At 40.3% G+C, this 20,813-nt stretch overlaps 1 protein-coding gene across 1 annotated transcript in view; it reads left to right on the top strand.

The window, feature by feature from the left end:
• CR1 (complement component (3b/4b) receptor 1 (Knops blood group)) overlaps window positions 1-20,813 on the top strand; it is a 58,572-nt gene that overhangs the window by 6,788 nt on the left and 30,971 nt on the right. Inside the window, exons 7-14 of the mRNA XM_011975843.1 lie at window positions 4,977-5,062; window positions 7,186-7,584; window positions 9,622-9,798; window positions 9,886-9,988; window positions 11,274-11,359; window positions 14,003-14,230; window positions 16,751-16,930; window positions 18,029-18,128. Of these exons, the coding sequence (XP_011831233.1) occupies window positions 4,977-5,062; window positions 7,186-7,584; window positions 9,622-9,798; window positions 9,886-9,988; window positions 11,274-11,359; window positions 14,003-14,230; window positions 16,751-16,930; window positions 18,029-18,128 (1,359 nt within the window). The remainder of the gene's footprint in view (window positions 1-4,976; window positions 5,063-7,185; window positions 7,585-9,621; window positions 9,799-9,885; window positions 9,989-11,273; window positions 11,360-14,002; window positions 14,231-16,750; window positions 16,931-18,028; window positions 18,129-20,813) is intronic.

The following is a 20,813-nucleotide window of genomic DNA, read 5'->3' as shown; positions in this document are numbered from 1 at the left end:
GTGCGTGCTTTTACTGCTCCATGGACTAGACATTCTACTTCTCTCTCCTTCTCTTCAGGACTCCCTAATCCCTGAGACACAATAATACTACAATTAGGCCACTTAATAGCCCTACACTGGCCTTTAAGTGTTGACATGAAGGGAGGAGTCATGCATCTCTTACTTGAAGTCAAAAGCTAGGGATGATTAAGCTTACTGAGGATGATATGTTGAAAACCAAGATAGGCCAAAGCCATTCATCGTGTGCCAAACAGCTAGAGAGTTGTAAAGGCAAAGCAAAAGTACTTGAAGGAAATATAAAGTGCTATTGCAGTGAACACATGAATAACAGAACGTGAAACAGCCTTATTGCTGATAGGGAAGAAGTTTTAATGCTCTAGATACAAGATCAAACTAGAAACGTTTCCTGAAGCCAAAGCCTAATCCTGAGCAAGGCCCTAACTCTTCAGTTCTGTGAAGGCTGCCAGAGGTGAGGAAGCTGCAGAATAAAAGCTGGAAGCTAGCAGAATTTGGTCCCTGAGGTTTAAGGAAAGAAGCCCTCTCCATAACATAAAGATCCAAGGTGAAGCAGCAAGTGCTCATGTAGAAGCTGCAGCAAGTTATCTAGAAGACCTAGCTAAGATCATGGATGAAGGTGTTACACTAAATAACAGATTTTCCATGTAGACAAAACAGCCATCTGTTGGACTTCCATAGTTAGAGAGGAGAAGCCAATGCCTGGGTTCAAAGCTTCAAAGGATAGGCTGATTTTTAGGAGCTAATGCCACTGGTGACTTTGAGTTGAAGCCAATGCTCACTGACCATTCTAAAAACTCTCGGGCCCTTAAGAATTATGCTAAATGTACCTTGCCTGTGTCTATAAATGGAACAACAAAGCCTGACGACAGAAGTATGTTTGCAGCATGGTTTACTGAATATTTTAAGTCCACTGTTGAGATCTAGTGCTCAGAAAAATAGATTTCTTTCAAAATATTACCGCTTATTGACATTATACCTAAATAACCAAGAGCTGTAATGGAGATGGACACAGAGATGAATGGAGTGTTCCTACCTGCTGACCACAGCAGCCATTCTGCAGACCATGGCTGAAGGAGTAATTTTGACTTTCAAGTTTCATTATTTAAGAAATACATTTTGTAAGGCCAGTTCCCAGACAGTAATTCCTCTGATGGATCTGAACAAAGTAAGTTGACAACTGCTGGAAAGAATTCATCATTATACATATCATTAAGAACATTCATGATTCATGGGAAGAGGTTAAAATATCAACATTAACAAGAGTTTGGTAGAAGTTAATTCCAACCCTCATGGCTGACTTTGAGAGGTTCAAGACTTCAGTGGAGGAAATAACTGCAGATGTGGTAGAAATAGCAAGAGAACTACAGTTAGAAGTGGAGCCTGAAGATATGACTGAATTGCTACAATCTTATGATCAAACTTGAACAGATGAGGAGTTGCTTCTTGTGAATGGGCAGAGAAAGTGATTTTTTTGAGGTGGAGTCTCTTCCTGGTGAAGGTGATATGAGCATTGTGAAAATGACCACAAAGGATTTAGAATATTACATAAACTCAGTTGATAAAGCAGCAGCAGTATCTGGGAGGATTGACTCCAATTTTGAAAGCAGTTCAGAGGGTAAAATGTTATCAAATAGCATTGCATGCTAGAAAAATCTTTTGTGAAAGAGTCAATCAATACAGCAATTTTATTGTTGTCTCAGCTTAAGAAATAGCCACAGCCACCCCAGCCTTCAGCAACCACCACCCTGAGCAGTCAGCAGCCATCAACCTTGAGGCAAGACCCTCCACCAGCAAAAAGATTACGACTGATTGAAGGTCAGATAATCTTTAGCATTTTTTATCAATAAACCATTTTTTTAAGTATGACTTTTTTCAGATATAATTCTATTTCACACTTAATAGATTGCCGTATAGTACAAACACAACTTTTAGACTCACTGAGAAATCAAAAAATTCATATGACTCATCTGTTGTGATATTTGTTTTATTGTGGTGTTCTGGAACTGAACCTGCAATATCCTTGAGGAATGTCTGTAACACAAAATGGGCGGCTTAATACAACAGAAGTTTTTGGAGTTCTGTTCTAGAGGATGGAAGTCCAAAATCAAGGTGTTGGCAGGGCCATGCTCCCTCTGAATCCTGTAGGGTAGAATCCTTCATTGCGTCTTCCAGCTTCTGGAGCCCCAGGCTTTCCTTGGCGTGTGGCAGTGGAACTCCAATTTGTTCTGTCCCGCTCCTCGCATGGCCATCTTCCCTCTGGGTCTGTGTCCTCATATGCTGTTCTCCTCTCTGTGCGTGTTTCTGTTCAAAGTTTTCCCTTTTTATGACACCTGTCACATTGGATTAGGGCCTACCTTAATGACCTCATCTTAACTTGATTGCATCTGCAAAGACTGTATTTCCAAATAAGATCACATCCACAGAGACTGGGGGTTAAGACTTCAACATATCTGGGGGAGACACTTCAACCTACAACAGAGCCCCTTTGAAAATGTCAAGCGTCAGGTGCTCACAGCGCACGGCCCAGCTGTTGGTGCTCAGCCTTGCTCAGCACACAGTGGAGGTTCTGCCTCAATCTCACTCTTCACTGGAACAGCTAAGCCAGGTAGTGAATAAGGGCTACATTTGTGCCACCGCAACCAATACTGAAAGGAGAATTGTGGTGTCCAGCACATATAGCCAGCCTAGACCTCACAGACCATAGCACCTAGAATCTGACAAAGTAAAATTAGAATAAATCCAATATCTCCTTTACTTTATTTTTTGAGCATTTTTAAATACAATTGATAAGTTTCCTGACTGTACCCTCCTCATCTTGCATTGCTGAATAAGGGGGGAACCTCTCTAAGGCATACAGCAGAAAACCATTGAGCTTATGACTAGAAACAGGAAATACATGTAAAAGAGACCAGTCTGAAAAATCAGGAGAAATTTTACAAAAGAGATTTACTGCCAAGAAACCAGGCAAACTTTCAGAACACTCTCCTTTTCATATTGGTAACAAGATTCAATTGTACAAATACTTCTGTGAAACTAGCCATGAAGTTTGTATGTGAATGAATATATGTATTCCATGTGTTTATATATTTCATTTCATACATGTGATATATATATAGATAAATATATATATATATATATATATATATAGATCTCACAATGAATATTGCAGAAAATTAAAGCAAAGAGTAAGAGGAGTTAACCAAATTTTCCCTGAATGCAGCGGGGAAAGTTGAAAAGGAGAAGACAGGCAGGCACAGTGGCTCACACCTGTAATCCCAACACATTGAGAGGCTGAGAGAAGAGAACCACTTGAGCCCAGGAGCTCGAGACCAGCCTGGGCAACATGGCAAAACTCCATCTCTACAAAAAAGTATAAAAATTAGCTGGGTGTGGTGGTATGTGCCTGTAGTCACAACTAGGGAGGAGACTGAGGTGGGAGGATCACCTGAGGCCAGGAGGCTGAGGCTTCAGTGAGCCATGATGGCACCCCTGCACTCCAGCCTGGATGACAGAATGAGATCCTGTCTCCAAAAAGGAAAGACATATGTAACACAGTGTCAGGATTCAAAATACATGTAACAAAAATTCTAGAAGGGTAAACAAATAAGCCCATACCTAGCCATCACTAGGGAAACTTCTGTGTTTCAGGGATAGAGAAAAAAACTCAGATTCCAGAAATAAAATGTGAAAATATAATACCCGCAAAAGAAGTAAATTTATTGGCACCACATTGATTCTATACAACACGAAATGGTATAAGGTAGCATTTCTATTGCACCAAGCTAATATTCACACCTAGAGGCTCCAGACACACATTAAAGGATAAGCAAAGACACAAAAATTGTACCATTTAAGTATGCTTCCCAGGCAATTCATGAGCAAATTTTTAAAAAGGAGAATGATGAATTCCAAAAGAAATTTCAATAAGATAGGATATTGGTAAAAAGAAAAAACAACAATAAAAAAAAGTACACATAAAAATTTGGCAATGTAATCATAATTTATTAATAATCTCTCTAAACTCATAGAACATATCAATAAAACCAGAAAATGTGAGACAGTAACAAAAGGTAGGCTAGACTTACATTACAGAAAAGATGAGTAGACTGACTATATAGAGTTTCACTCTAAAATTGAGAAAATAGATTTAAATATCTGTTGTGTGCATATTTATAATATACATGCACACGTATAAAATGAAATTCCTCATTGGAAAACATATGAAGTTTAATTTCCAAATTATTAGAATGACTAAAACAGCTGAATTTATCTCTTCCATATAGCAAGTGAGAGGGAAGGAAAAGGCAAGGAATGCATTTATCTCCTCCACCAGAAATAAGCCCCCTCATGTTTGGGTCAGATCATTTTATTCATTGCTTTCTCCACATCCTCATCATTGGGCATCATGAAATCAGTGAAAAAGGCAGTGAAAGAATGATGATGAAAGCAAATCAAATGTATCATTTATCTCAATACATGTGGTTTAATCTTGTTGAAAGACAAAGTCTCCTAGACAAGATCAACAGCAACAAATCTTGTATTTATAAAAAACATGTCTCAAGTAAGATGACATAGTATTATGCGCACACACACACACACAAATTACGGGAAAATGCAAACAAAAAATGGCAGAAATAGTATTTAAAGAAAATAGAATTTATGAAAAAAAATTGTCAAACAGGTCTACAAAATAATTGTTTTATTTTGGCGCCAGGTACAGTCCACAATGAAGCCAACATATTAAGAAGCAAAGTGGGCTGGGAGAAGTTAGAGCAAAAATATCTCTTTCAATGAGAGAATAGGAAAAAGAAGTAGAAAAGCTGGGAACAACAGGTAAAGTTTAGGCTAGGCCTTAGACTTCTCCTACATTGTAATCCTTCTGGTTTGCCACATATGCATGCTGTGAGGACGTTGATGAGGTATGTACAGCGCAATTATTTTCCACTGTTTGCCTTTAGGCACCGACTCATTGGTCACTCATCTGCTGAATGTGTCATCTCAGGCAATACAGCCCATTGGAGCACAAAGCCGCCAATTTGTCAGCGTGAGTTGAAGTCTCTTTCCCCATTCACCCCACCGTTTAATCCTAGAGTTGTCCTCCTAGAATCACAAAGAATGAATCTCATCCCTCTTGGAAATGGTATCCTTCTGATATTGGAAGAATCCAGTCATATCCTTAGAATGGCTCACAGCATCCCAAACTTCCACCTTCACCTAGAAATGCGTTTTTGTTTTTTTCTTATCTCAAGGTCTAATTTATTTTAAACTAGTCTTGAACTCATTTAAACAGCCCCCAATTTCCTCCTCTGTTGGTTGAATACCCGCAGTTTGAAGAGCATTTTCTTCACTGAAGTCAACAAATACAAAGTCAGTGAAATAACCCCTATATCCTCTCTGCAAGCTCTTAGTATCACATCGGATATTGAAGCCATGCAGCTCTTTCTTCCTTCTTATTCTTTGTCTAAACAGGATCATGCCATCTTCCCTGTGAGTTGTTTGAAAGATGAGCTTTCTACATTTTGGGGAGCAAAGGGAATGAGCAATTGCAAGCTAAAAAGGAATATAAAATGTGTATAATCCTGCATTTGGTGATGGTGTGAGGAAATCAGCAATTTCAAACCCAGTTGGTGGGAGGATAAGTAGGAACCAACTTTATAGGAGGTCAACATACTGGCTGGGCACTGCCCCACAGTAGAGTAGGACACAGTATTCAGTTCTTCCACGATCAGACGAGATTGGGCGCATTCAGGGTGGTATGGCCGTAGATCAGTATCCAGTTATTTTTATTACTTCTGAATCTGTAAGTATCTTGTTTATTCTATGTAATATTGTATATTTGTGCTTTGTCTTTATTAGTTCTGCCAGAGTTTTTTGTCTTATTATTTAATAAAGATGCTATACTGAGCCATGTGTGGTGACTCAAACTTGTAATCCCAGCACTTTGGGAGGACTAGGTGAGCAGATAGCTTGAGCCCAGGAGTTCGAGACCAGCTTGTACAACATGGTGAAACCCTGTCTCTCCAAAAAATACAAAAACCAAACAGGCATGGTGGCACACGCCTATAGTCCCAACTACCCGGGAGACTGAGAGGTGGGAGGATTGCTTGAGCCAGAGAGGTTGAGGCTGCAGTGAGCCATGATCCGGCCACTGCACTCCAGCCTGGGCAGCAGAGCAACACCCTGTCTCAAAAAAAATGCTATGCTATATGCTTTATTATATTAATATCCAATACCACAAAGGCAAGTGCCTTCTATAGAGAGAGAACTAAATTAATAATGGTGAGATAACATACTTAAATTCTCATTTAGCAGGAGAAATAAAAACATAGACTATAGGCTAGGCGCAGTGGCTCATGCCTGTAATCCCAGTACATTGGGAGGCTGAGGCGGGCAGATCACTTGAGGTCAGGAGCTCGAGACCAGCCTGGTCAATATGGTGAAACTCCATCTCTACTAAAAATCCAAAAGTTAGCCATGTGTGGTGCTGCATGCCTCTAATCCCAGCTACTCAGGAGGCTGAGGCAGGAAACTCGCTTCAACTTGGGAGATGGGGGTTGCAGTGAGCCGAGATCATGCTACTACACTCCAGCCTGGGGAAAAGAGTGAGACTCTGTTCAAAAAAAAAAAAAACAAGAAATAAAAAGTGGGCTCTAATAATATGTAGATACATTTAGTGAAATAAGGCTAACTGAGTAGAGCAGAACTCATAATATTTTACAACTGTAAGAACATGTCTGTACATTAGCAAATATTAGATGAGAATAATATTGTCAATATTTACTTCTGGTAATTTGGAATTTAAAAAAAACTGTTAGCAAAATTTACTATAAAGTGTAATTATTAGAAACCAGGCTGGATGTGGTGGCTCACGCTTATAATCCCAGCACTTTGAAAGTCCAAGGCAAGCAGATTGTTTGAGGCCAGGAGTTCAAGACTAACCTGCCCAACGTGGCCAAATCCCATCTCTACTAAAAATAGAAAAATAAACCAGACACAGTGGTGCATGCCTGTGACCCCAGCTACTCGGGAGGTTGAGGTGGGAGGATTGCTGGACCTGGGAAGTGGAGGCTGCAGTGATCCGAGATGGTGCACTGCACTCCAGCCTGGGTGACAGCAAGACTCTGTCCCAAGGTTTTGTTTTGGTTAACTTGCTGCTTCTTTTTCCAGGAATTCCTTGTGGGCTACCCCCAGCCATCGCCAATGGAGATTTCATTAGCACCAACAGAGAGTATTTTCACTATGGATCTGTGGTGACCTACCGCTGCAATCTTGGAAGCGGAAGGAAAAAGCTGTTTGAGCTCGTGGGTGAGCCTTCCATATACTGCACCAGCAAAGATGACCAAGTGGGCATCTGGAGCGGCCCGGCCCCTCAGTGCATTATACCTAACAAATGTATGCCTCCAAATGTGGAAAATGGAATATTGGTATCTGTCAACAGAAGCTTATTTTCCTTAAATGAAGTTGTGGAGTTTAGGTGTCAGCCTGGCTTTGTCATGAAAGGACCCCGCCGTGTGCAATGCCAGGCCCTGAACAAATGGGAGCCAGAGTTACCAAGCTGCTCCAGGGGTGAGTCTGACTGAGGCCTAGAAGGTCCCTGCAAATGACATGCATTGCTGTTGGATCAGGAGATCAGTATTTGTTCAAGGGGAGGAATGTGTGGTGAGGAGGGTGGGAAAGTAAGTTTTGGGGGAAGAAGCATGAAATTAAGAATCGGGGGTGTGCATGCACCCATGCATATGTGTCTTCATTTTGAAAAGCAAGACCTTAATTAGCCAAGAAAAAAGCTATTTTGGACTGACTTATTAATCAATTCTCAGGGCAAAGTAACAGCTGCAATCTCTCTCAATTATATTGAAAAATTATATGGACTTTATGGTCAACTGTGCACTAAGCACTTTATATGCATTTTCTCATTCATTATTTACAACAACAGTTTGAAATTGTGCTGTTGTATTATCCATTTAATAGTGACATCAGCTTGGTCTTTCAGAGGTTAAATAAATTAGCTAAGTCACATGTTCTAAGTGAGACATCCAAGATTTTAAAAGGCAGGTGTGTTAGACCCCAGAGTCGGAATGTTTTGTCTCTTGCCATGCTTCTATCAGCATCCATTGGTGAAAGAAAGAGACTGGCTTACAAAGACAGAAATCATAGCCTCATAATAGAGACAAAGACCTTAGAGTTTGTCTATAATGGTCTGCCTCCTACATTTTATTTTTTATTTTATTTTATTTAAAAACTATTTACTAGAGTTGAGGTCCCACTCTGTTGCCTAGGCTGAAGTACAGTGATACAATCATGGCTCACTGCAGCCTCAAACTCCTAGGCTCAAGCCATCCACATCCTACATTTTATCCCTAGGAGTCTAAGTCAAGAGTGAAAGTAACTTGTTCAAAGCCAGTTAAATATTTCTAAATTCATCTTTAATGAAGTATAGATTAGGTTGATGTTAAAATGGGTTCTGATGCCCTAAGCATGAATGAACATGACTATAAATAAAGGCAGATGTTGAGTCAAATACTCTCCAAATAATATGCTGTCTGGTGACAAAGGACTGGTTTATTTAAGGGCTTATGTTTTTGATGGCTCATCTTGTCTACTGATGCCACAATAGCTGGCTTAGCAGCTGAATGGGAGGTGTTATGGCTGATACGTAAGGACAGAGAAAGAGCTTACAATTCTTCTACCAACCCATGTTAGCCTTGTGCCACCACTGAGCTGGGAAGACGAACAGATAAAGGGATATAAAGATGGATGTGTTGAGGCAGGAGATGGGCAGGGCTTGTGTTCTGGTCACAATCCTACTGACCAAAACAGGCTCTGGCCCAGACAGGATGAAGTGAAAAAAACAGCAGGAACCAGCAGATGGCGATGAAAGCAATTGCTAGCTGCCCTCATAGTCCCATCAGCACCATGACAGTTTACAAATGCCATGGCAACGACCTAGAAGTTACCGCCCTTTTCCTGGAAAGTTCTAAATAACTTGCCCCTCAATCTGCATTGATCCATTCCTTAATTTACATGTAACTGAAATGGGTTCACAGGAGTATAAATACAGTTGCCTGCCAGCAGCCCTTATGTTGCTGACTCTGAGTGCACTGTCTGTGAGTTAGCCCTGCTCTGCAAGTGGCAGTGCCCTTCACTAAAAGATTGCTGTCTGGCACCACTGGCTCATCCCTGAATTCTTTCCTGGGTCAGGCAAGAACCCTTCCAGAGTAAGCCCCGATTTGGGGGCTTGCCTGTCCAGAAACAGTATGACTGTACTTTAGTCATTGGTGTGCAATCAGAGAAATTGGGGGAAATCTGTAGAACAGACTTGGTCTCAGGTGACAGTCTCATTACCTGACTAACAATGGTACAAATCGGGATTACCTTCCTAGGAAATATGTAGATGGAGAATCCACCAATACTAATAACTCCACATTGGATAGCCAGAGTTAGGAGAAAATACCTCATGCCCTGTAGATTTACAAGTGAATTTAGGGCCTTGTGCTAGGGAGAATTGGGTTCTATTTCTCTATGTCTGACTAGCTATGAGGCCTTCAGGAAGCATAGGAAATTCCCCCGTAAGTAACAAGTGCTCTGGAACTGTCCTTTCCACAGTGTGTCAGCCACCTCCAGAAATCCTGCATGGTGAGCATACTCCAAGTCATCAGGACAAATTTTCACCTGGGCAGGAAGTGTTCTACAGCTGTGAGCCCGGCTATGACCTCAGAGGGGCTGCGTCTCTGCACTGCACGCCCCAGGGAGACTGGAACCCTGAAGCCCCCAGATGTGCAGGTGCCTCAACTCTCTAGCTTCCAGACTGCTCTCTTTACCCCGCACATGGAGGTCTTACTCCTATTTTTTCTTTTTTTCTTCTTCTAGTGAAATCCTGTGATGACTTCTTGGGTCAACTCCATCATGGCCGTGTGCTAGTTCCATTCAATCTCCAGCTTGGGGCAAAGGTGTCCTTTGTCTGTGATGAAGGGTGAGTGTGACCCAGAATTAAGATCAAGGACTTAGCACTGGAGAGTGACTCTTGAGCTCAAGGATCAATCCAAAAAGAGGGCTGACCTAGGAAAAGAAGAACCCAGGGAGATTAACTTCTGGAAGTGTAGTTTTAAAATAAGGGTAGGGGCCGGGCGCGGTGGCTCAAGCCTGTAATCCCAGCACTTTGGGAGGCCGAGACGGGCGGATCACGAGGTCAGAAGATCGAGACCATCCTGGCTAACACAGTGAAACCCCGTCTCTACTAAAAATACAAAAACTTAGCCGGGCGAGGTGGCAGGCGCCTGTAGTCCCAGCTACTCAGGAGGCTGAGGCAGGAGAATGGCGTGAACCTGGGAGGCGGAGCTTGCAGTGAGCTGAGATCCGGCCACTGCACTCCAGCCTGGGTGACAGAGCGAGACACCGTCTCAAAAAAAAAAAAAAAAAAAAAAAAAAAGGGTAGGGACTAAGTGACACTACTATCAAGAGATAAAGAGATGAAGAAAAAATGCACATATAACTCAGTGTCAAATATAAACAGAAATACAATCACCAGTCCAGAAAAGGGGAGTGGCCTAGTGGAAAAGAAGTACTAGAGGAGACTAATATCTGAAACAATGATTGGAAAGTGTGGTATGAACCAGCTGGATCCATGAACAGAAGCTTAAAAAGCAAAAAGCTCAACTCATTTGATTTCTCACTTATAGAGGCTCAGAAGTAAAATCATTTTGGAAAATGTGCAGCTTCCAGTAAGGGACAAAGAAAAAACAATGGCAAGAATACAACAGATCTTCTAAAAAAAAGTATATATATACACATACGGAACATTAGATGTATGAATAAACAATAATTTGCAGACATGAAGAGATAAATAACTATTCTAGGGGGTTGTTAAGAAAAGTTCGATATATAAGAGAAAGTTGTGTATAAGATAAAATAGCATGCAAAGAGTATTTCAAAAAACTTTTAAACAAATAAATAGTGGAATTTGGAATAGGAATGAAAGAGTAAGTAGAAATATTCTAAAATCCAATTATGTATGATTGACAACTTCGCCAGCTGTTATTGCTTTGTCCTCACTGAAAGCTACACTTTTTCCAAAAAGATTTTGCTTCTGAGCCCCTGTCAATGAGAAACTAAGTGAGTTGAGCATTTTCACCTGTGCTTTAGCTTGAGCAGTAAAATGTTAATTAACTTAGGAATTCTCAGGGAGGAGGTTGAGATCTGTCAATGAAGGGAAGAGAGAAATGGTGCATTCACCCAGCCACTACTGCTTTGTTCTTTAGGTTTCGCTTAAAGGGCAGTTCCGTTAGTCATTGTGTCTTGGTTGGAATGAGAAGCCTTTGGAATAACAGTGTTCCTGTGTGTGAACGTGAGTAGATGGAATACTTGTTCAGTCTGGATCTTTCTCTTTGTTTTTTTTCTTAATGTGGTTTGCCCCATGGGATTATCTACTGTTGGTCCCGCTGTTTATGCCTACTTTTGATAGACATAGTTCTTTGTTGGAATAGATACAAGCAACGTTTTGGGGAAAAATAAACCTGAGAATCATGTGTTTTGGGTACCCTCCTATAAATATTTATGAGGGAGTCTGTGCTATAAATAGAGAGAAATGCTTCATAGAAATAAATGTATGGTAAGATGCTGGGCTAAATTTTTCTCTTCTTTCCTGTCAAAAGTAATAGTCATACTTCAACTTTTCAGTTCTTCCCTCAATCATCCATTTAGTCACATACTCATTCTTTCAACAGAAAATTATTTGAGTACCTACTATGTGCCAAGCAATCTTCTGGGAACTGGGAATATACCTATAAATAAGACAGATAAGTCCATGTTTAGATTTTTGTGCAAGGATAAAGATAAAAATCAAAGACATGAATAGAAATGTTCGAATGATACTAAGTGTTATTAAGAAAATGCTCTTAATTGAGTCAGTGCTCTCAATTGAGAAAGTAGCTGAGGGCCCAAAAGGCAATTGTAGTCAAGCAAACCTCTGGGTGTACCTGAGGGTTCACGCTGGGAGGCTGCTGCAGCAATCTCATCAGAGATGTTGGCCCAGGATAGCAATTGGGAAAGATGATGATGAGAAGTGATCAAATTCTGGATATATTTTGAAGGTGCAGATGACAGAATTTGGTGATGGTGCTTAGATAGAGGGTGTGAAAGAGAGAAGAATCATAAACAGTTTCTAGGTTTTTGGCCAGAGCAACCGCCAGGGTAGAATTTGCCTTAGCTGAAATGCAGGGGACTGCGTGAAGTTTGGGAAGGGGGAAATCAAAAGTTACTCTTGGGACATAATTTTAGTGTTCCTCTTAGATATCCAGATGGATATGTTAGAGAGTCCCAGGCTGCCCATAGATATGTAGAAGCCCTCATTGTATCTGCTATGCTTGAAATCAGGACTGAAAGAGATCTTCACCTAGGGAGTGAGTGCTGCTAAAGAACAGATGCATGGACTGAGCCTGGATGTCCAGGATTAAGAGTTGAAAAGGTGAGAAGGAATCAGCAAAGGGGATTATAATGAAGCAGCCACTGCAATAAGAGAAAACACAGGAGGGTGAGGTGCCCTGGAAGCCAAGGGTGTAAATTCCTTTAAAGGACTAGATTAATCAACTGTGTCAAATTCCATAAAGAGGTCAAATTAGGTGAGAACAGAAAATTGATCTTTGGGTTTAGCAACTTGGAGGTAACAAGTGGCAGTTTCAGTGGAGTACTGACAAACACTGATTGGAATGAATTCTAGGGAGAACAAACAGAGGAACTGTAACAGATCATAAACAGTATTTTAGAGGAGTTTTCATGTAAAGAGAGTAGAAATAGGACTATAGCTGGAGAGGGAAATGGCAGCAAGGGGGTTGCTTTTGATTTTTAAGAGGGCAGAAAATAGTGTGTTAAAACCAGAAACACTACTATGTCCAATCTATCCATTTACTTCTTCACTAAATTAATCAGGATATTGGTTCCCCTTCTGATCATAGCTATTAAAAATATATGTTTACAATAGAATTTCGCTCAAATGAATACTTTGCCTTAAATTATTTCAATGTCTTGTACTGATTTATACGATGAAACTTGATAATTTCATCTTACATTGTTGGAAGTCAGCTATTTGAGAATCTTAACTTCCCTGGAATAGTTAAGAAGTATGAAAGAAAAGAAAGAGAAAATACCCTAATGAACCCAACATATATCTGAAATTGCTTACTAGAGTGTAAACATTGGTTAAGCTATTTTAACCTTTGATTAGTTTATCTATAATTCTTTTAAACTGTAATATCCTCTTTCCAAATTCAAAGCAAATTAGAAAGGGGAAGGATGTCCCCAAATAGAGGCATTCCAAGGAATAAATGTGTTTGTTTAGTGGGGAAAAAAAAAAAAAAAACCTTTAAAAACCAATGAGTATCTCAAAAAACCATAACATTCTTGAGCCTTTTGAAACATATACAGGGGTACACAGTATATTTTATTTCATTTGACAGCATTACTGTAATCTTTCATCTTTATTTTGAAAATCATAATCTGGCATCATCAAGAAAAATTAAATCACTGATATACAAATAATAAATGCATAATATATTTTAGAAAGATGTCTCTAGGATGAAGATTCTTGATGTCAAAGATCATATTTATCTTGTGCTTAAAACAGTACTTGACATACAGCAGATATTCAAAAAAATGCTTGTTGAATTAACGGATGATTCCCCTTTAATGTGACTATGAAGATTTTTATTTACTTTAAAGGAATATACCCTTTATTATTCAGAAATATTAACTATCTGAAAAATTTAGGATGCTTAATTTGGCAATGGCTTTTGTAATAAACATTGATTTAGTTGTCATTTCATTTAGCTCCATCTTAGCAGAGGTCTAATACATTTATTTTGCAGTTTCTACTTTCCTTAAGAAAAAAAGTATGCTTAATTGGCAACACAGTCATAGTATGACAACTGTAGAATCACCTTGGATAATAATTTAAAATTTTTTGTGGAATTGAGAGCTCTTGTTTTCTTTCTAGATATCTTTTGTCCAAATCCTCCAGCTATCCTTAATGGGAGACACACAGGAGCTCTCCTTGGAGATATTCCCTATGGAAAAGAAATATCTTACACATGTGACCCCCACCCAGACAGAGGGATGACCTTCAACCTCATTGGGGAGAGCACCATCCGCTGCACAAGTGACCTTCAAGGGAATGGGGTTTGGAGCAGCCCCGCCCCTCGCTGTGAACTTTCTGTTCGTGCTGGTCAGTATCTGTTTCCACATATCCTAAATGGGTTCAGAATATCTGGACCCATCCCTCATGTTTCTGTAATAAGACTATGGTATGTTTTTGTGAGCTTAACTTTGTCATAAGTGGAAATGACAAAATTACATACCATAGCTAAAACAGATGGGTTTCAGCAGTGCCAAGGTATGTTTAAATCTATAAGATGAGAACTCTTCTTGCTGGTGGAGTGGAAGAGGGTGGGGTAATGGGACTGAGGGGAGGGGTGGAGGGAAGGTAGTAGGGCGCAGTGATGTAATTCAGGAGGAAAAATGTATTCACTGGAGAGGACATGAAAACAACTGCCTATGAACACTAACCAGTATCTGTATAATTGACAGACACTCTCCATAAGTTCATGAGGGGTACATGGGCATGCAAAGTTCAAAATTGAAAATGTGGATATTATTTAGCTAAGGTTTTAAACTAGTGTTCTGCTGCATGGGCTAAGTAACCAAAAAGACTCTTCCTCTTGACTTAACATTTGTCCACTTGTCAGCTTGCCTCCAGGTCGTCTCAATCTTTGTACTTGAACTGTTCCACTCAGGGTAAGAAGCAAGGAAACAGTAGCCCAAAGAAAAGAGTAGGAAAAGGAAGAGTCTGTTTCTTCCTAAGGAGGGGGTGAAGTCGCCTAGTCCTTTAGGGCAAATATTAGGTCTTTTCCAGAACAGAAGCTGTAGTAGATTAGGGATGTGGCACCAGCCTTGGAATATTCCATTATCCACAGGGAAGCCCTGAGAGAGAAGAACAAGCCAAGGTGAAAAGGCTAACCCTGATGACAGGCATTTAACCTGTCTGTTACATTTACCCTCCAACTGAGTGCTACTAATCAGAATCCAGTAAATTTTTTTAATGCAAATGCCTAGACCCCAGTGAAGTCTTAATGAATGAACAGATGGAGGAAGTCTTCTCCAAAAGGAAGGGAGTGGAGTTCAGACTGTATTTGAAAATATGCAGCACATGGCTGGGCACAGTAGCTCACACCTATAATCCCAGCGCTTTTGGAGGCCGAGGTGAGAGGATTGTTTGAGGCCAAGAGTTCAAGACCAACCTGGCCAACACAGCAAGATCCCATCTCTATAAAAAATAAAATTAAAAAATTGTAAAACAAAAAAGTAAAAATACGCAGCACACAATATACTCTCTCAAAAAGAAGACATAGCTTCTTACAGGAGGCTGATGGCTTAGTCTGTTTTGTTCTGGTTCTTTTTTTGTTTTGTTTTGTTTTTATGTGTGTATGTACTTTTTTTTGAGACAGAGGGTCTTGCTCTTTTGCCCAGGCTAGAGTAGAGTGGTGCAATTATAGTTTACTGCAGCCTCAACCTCCCTGGCTCAAGCAAGCCTCCCATCTCAGCCTCCCAAATAGCTGGGACCACAGGTGCATGCTACCTTGCCCAGCTAATTCTTGTATTTTATGTAGACCGGTTTTCGTCATGTTGCCCAGGCTGGTCTTGAACTCCTGGGCTAAAGCAATCCACCTGCCTTGGCCTCCCAAAGTGGTGGGACTACAAGGTGTGAGCCACCATGCCCAGCCTATTTTGTTTTATCTTTAAATGTGTGGTTTAGCATCAGAAGAACAACACTGTGTTAGTTTCCTAGGGCTGCTGTAACAAATTACCACAAACTAGGTAGCTTAAAACAGAAGAAACTTATTATTTCACAGTTTTGTAGGCTAGAAGTCTGAAATTGAGATGTTGGCAGGGGTATTTTCCCATCTTCTAAGGCTCTAGAAAATAACCAATTCCTTACTTCTTCCAGCTCCTGCTGGTTCCTGGAATTCCTTGGTATTCCTTGGTTTGTGGATGCATCATTCCAATCCCTGCCTCCATCATAGCCTTTTCCCCTGTGTCTCTATATTTCAAATCCCTCCACTTTTTCCCTGATAGGGACACCAGTCATTGGATTTAGGGCCCACTCTAAGTAAAAGATGATCTAATCTCAAGATGCTAACCTTAATTCTATCTGAAAAACCATTATTACAAATAAGTTTCTATTCTGAGGTTTTAGGTAGAGATATCTTTTGGGAGAACATAATTCAACTCACTACAACTGGTATCTGCTATGAAAGGCCAGAGAGTCAGTTTATGCTGGGCACCCTGAGAATGGAGTAGATGGAGAGAGATAATAAAATATGTCTTGCAACTCATGAGTGAATTAGCACAAATACATGAGCATTTGAGCAGTTAACTGAGGATATAGGCACTCCGACAGGAGATCTGACATATGAAACTACAAGCTGGAGTTCTTGTTTTGGTGAAATAAGGGAAGAAAGATCAGAAAGCTGAGTGATCTTCTAAATAGTAAAAAAAAAAAAAAAAATTCCACTGAGTAGATGCCATTGAAAAGTTTATGCCAAGGTAATATCAAAAAGAAGAAAATCTTTTGCTATTTTTGTAAGTCTGTTTCTGTGATCCACCTATCAGCTTAATTGGAGAGAAACAGGAGGTAGGGTGGAAGTCTCTCTGCTAACTTTGATATTCCTGTGGTTTTGTTCTCCAGGTCACTGTAAAACCCCAGAGCAGTTTCCATTTGCCAGTCCTACAATCCCAATTAATGACTTTGAGTTTCCAGTAGGGACATCTTTGAATTATGAATGCCATCCTGGGTATTTTGGGAGAATGTTCTCTATCTCCTGCCTAGAAAACTTGGTCTGGTCAAGTGTTGAAGACAACTGTAGACGTAAGTAACCCCTCCCTGGGAACTACTTCATGTCTCTTAAAGCATAGATGGGACCAGGCTTGGTGGCTCAAGCCTGTAATCCCAGCACTTTGGGAGGCCAAAGCTGGCAGACAGCTTGAGCTCAGGAGCTCGCAACCAGCCTGGGCAACATGGCCAAACCCCATCTGTACAAACAACAACAATAAAAACAGTGTGGGATTTGATTCAATTTGCTCAAATTTTGGAGGCAAGATGTCTATATTTGCCCAAGGTATTTTGATAAAGGGTGGTCTTGTACATCACCCCTTTTTATTGCTCAGAGTTCCTGAACCTTGGATTTCATGAGAATGGCTCTCACAAAAGAATTAGAGAGAAAATTTATATTCACTGTAGATCATCCTTGATGGCTGAAACCATGAAATGAATGAAACAGGGGTACAAAAGAAATTTATGTGGGTTACAGTGAACTGTGCTTGGCTAACTAAAAATAGGGGAGACATCCCAAATTTTGAGGCCTTTGATTTTGGCTGGTGGAATGAGAGTACAATACTTTAGCCACAAATGACTTGTTTTGTTTTGTTTTTTGTTTTGTTTCTGTTGTGTTTTTTGTTGTTGTCGTTTGTTTGTTTTTTCTGAGATGGAGCCTCACTCTGTCACCCAGGCCGGAGTGTGGTGCGATCTTGGCTCACTGCAACCTCCTGGGTTCGAGCAAGTCTCCCTGCCTCAGTCTCCTGAGTAGCTGGGATTACAGGCACCCACCCCCACGCCCAGCTAATTTTTGTATTTTTTAGTAGAGATGGAGTTTTGCCACATTGGCCAGACTTGTCTTGAACTCCTGACCTCAGGAGATCTGCCTGCCTTGGCCTCCCAAAGTGCTAGGATTACAAGCGTGAGCCCATACATAACTTTTACTGGGAGATATAAGGTAGTCTTTTTTAAAGTGGTGTTCTGTAGCTGCATGGTTCTGAAGTTGTATGCCAAGTTTCTTCAAAGCAGTCAATTCCATTAAACAATTGGAACTGTATATGCTGTTTAGTATGCCACACTCCAGTTTGAACCTTACAAACAAACGTAAGTTGAACTCTACACTTAATCCCAAATTCTGCTTCTTCCCCCTAGGAAAATCATGTGGAACTCCTCCAGAACCCTTCAATGGAATGGTGCATATAAACACAGATACCCAGTTTGGATCAACAGTTAATTATTCTTGTAATGAAGGGTGAGTTGAGAATACCATCTCTTGAATATGAGTTCCAGAACAGCAGAGCAACTTTGGATCCAGTCTCAGATAGACAAACTAAACTATTGCTACCTTTACTTTAAAAGCAAGCAATAGGACTTCTAGATGGAGATGATACCTTGGACATAGCATATTATCAAAGGAATACAAAAAAGAAGGAACAATATGTATTGTATTGTAAACCAGGTGAGGGCACCATGTTCCTGTCAAAGGTGGTACACGTGAAACCTGGTCAGGCATTCATTGGATGAAAAGGAGCAGCTTACAAATAAGTGAAAGGAAAAAAGGTAGTTGAACCATGCGAACCTCCTTAACTGAGATCGGTAGGTACTACCGTTGAGTTGGAGGACTCTGAAGCAGGGTTTGGGAGGGTAAATCTTAATTGTAACAGAAGCTCTGGAAGATAATGCATCAAAGTGCACACAAAGAGGAGAACACTATGGGGTTCTTGTTCTTGACTTCTCCTTGGGACAAGTAGCCACACCAGAAGCCATTGCCTCAACTGAGAAGGGGCTTTTAAAGACCCTGGAGTGGACCTCCAGCAAACTCCAGTAGACCTGCAGCAGAGGGGCCTGACTGTTAGAAGAAAAGCTAACAAACATAAAGGAAGGCATTAACATCAACAAAAAGGACGTCCACATGAAAACACCATCCAAAGGTCACCAACATCAAAGACCAAAGATAGATTAATCCATGAAGACGAGGAAAAACCAGCACAAAAAGGCTGAAAATTCCCAAAACCAGAAAGCCTCTTCTCCTCCAAAGGATCCCAACTCCTTGCTAGCAAGGGAACAAAACTGGATGGAGAATGAGTTTGACAAATCGACAGAAGTAGGCTTCAGAAGGTGGGTAATCACAAACTCCTTCAAGCAAAAGGAGCATGTTCTAACCCAATGCAAGGAAGCAAGAGCCTTGAAAAACAGGTTAGAGGAATTGCTAACTAGAATAACCAGTTTAGAGAAGAACATAAATGACCTGATTGAGCTAAAAACACAACACAAGAACTTTATGAAGCATACACAAGTATCAATAGCCAAATTGATCAACTGAAACAAAGGATATCAGAGATTGAAGATCAAGTTAATGAAATAAAGCATGAAGACCAAAAAGAATGAAAAGGAGTGAACAAAGCCTCCAAGAAATATGGGACTATGTGAAAAGACCAAACCTACGTTTGATTGGTGTACCTGAAAGTGCTGGAGAGAATGGAACCAAGTGTGAAAACACTCTTTAAGATATTATCCAGGAGAACTTCCCCAACCTAGCAAGACAGGCCAGCATTCAAATTCAGGAAATACAGAGAACACCACAAAGATACTCCTTGAGAAGAGCAACCCCAAGACACATAATTGTCAGATTCACCAAGGTTGAAATGAAGGAAAAAATGTTAAAGGCAGCCAGAGAGAAAGGTGAGGTAACCCACAAAGGGAAGCCCATCAGACTAACAGTGAATCTCTCTGCAGAAACCCTACAAGCCAGAAGAGAGTGGCAGCTAATACTTAACATTCTTAAAGAAAAGAATTTTCAACCCAGAATTTCATATCCAGCCAAACTAAGCTTCATAAGTGAAGGAGAAATAAAATCCTTTACAAACAAGCAAATGCTGAGGGATTTTGTCACCACCAGACCTGCCTTACAAGAGCTCCTGAAGGGAACACTAAACATGGAAAGGAATAACTGGTACCAGCCACTGCGAAAACATACCAAATTATAAAGACCATCAACAATATGAAGAAACCACATCAACTAACGGGAAAAATAACAAGTTAGCATCATAATGACAGAATCAAATTTACACATAGCAATGCTAACATTAAATGTAAATTGGCTAAATGCCCCCAATTAAAAGACACTGACTGGCAAATTGGATAAAGAGTCAAGACCCATTGGTGTGCTGTATTCAGGAGACCCATCTCATGTACCAAGACACACACAGGCTCAAAGTAAAGGGATGGAGGAATATTTACCAAGCAAATGGAAAGCAAATAAAAGCAGGGGTTACAATCCTAGACTCTGATAAAACATACTTTACACCAACAAAGATCAAAAGAGACAAGGGCATTACATAATGGTAAAGGGATCAATGCAACAAGAAGAGCTAACTATCCTAAATATATATGCACCCAATACAGGAGCACCCAGATTCATAAAGCAAGTGCTTAAAGACGTACAAAGAGACTTAGATTCCCACACAGTAATAGTGGGAGACTTTAACACCCCACTGTCAATATTAGACAGATCAATGAGACAGAAGATTAACAAGGATATTCAGGACTTGAACTCACCTCTGGACCAAGCAGACCTAATAGACATCTATAGCACTCTCCACCCAAATCAGCAGAATATACATTCTTCTCAGCACTACATAGCACTTATTCTAAAATCGACCACATAATTGGAAGTAAAGCACCCTCAAAATGCAAAAGAATGGAAATCATAACAAACAGTCTTTCAGACCACGGTGCAATCAAATTAGAACTCAGGATTAAGAAACTCACTCAAAACCACACAACTACATGGAAACTGAACAACTTCTCTGAATGACTACTGGCTAAATAATGAAATTAAGGCAGAAATAAGTAAGTTCTTTGAAACTGATGAGAACAAAGACACACTACAGCAGAATCCCTGGGACACAGCTAAAGCAGTGTGTACAGGGAAATT

This window comes from Mandrillus leucophaeus, unplaced genomic scaffold, assembly GCF_000951045.1.
Source record: "Mandrillus leucophaeus isolate KB7577 unplaced genomic scaffold, Mleu.le_1.0 Scaffold159, whole genome shotgun sequence".
Taxonomy (NCBI): domain Eukaryota; kingdom Metazoa; phylum Chordata; class Mammalia; order Primates; family Cercopithecidae; genus Mandrillus; species Mandrillus leucophaeus.
The sequence above is the reverse complement of the archived record's forward strand: the minus strand, read 5'-3'. Positions and strand labels throughout refer to the sequence as shown.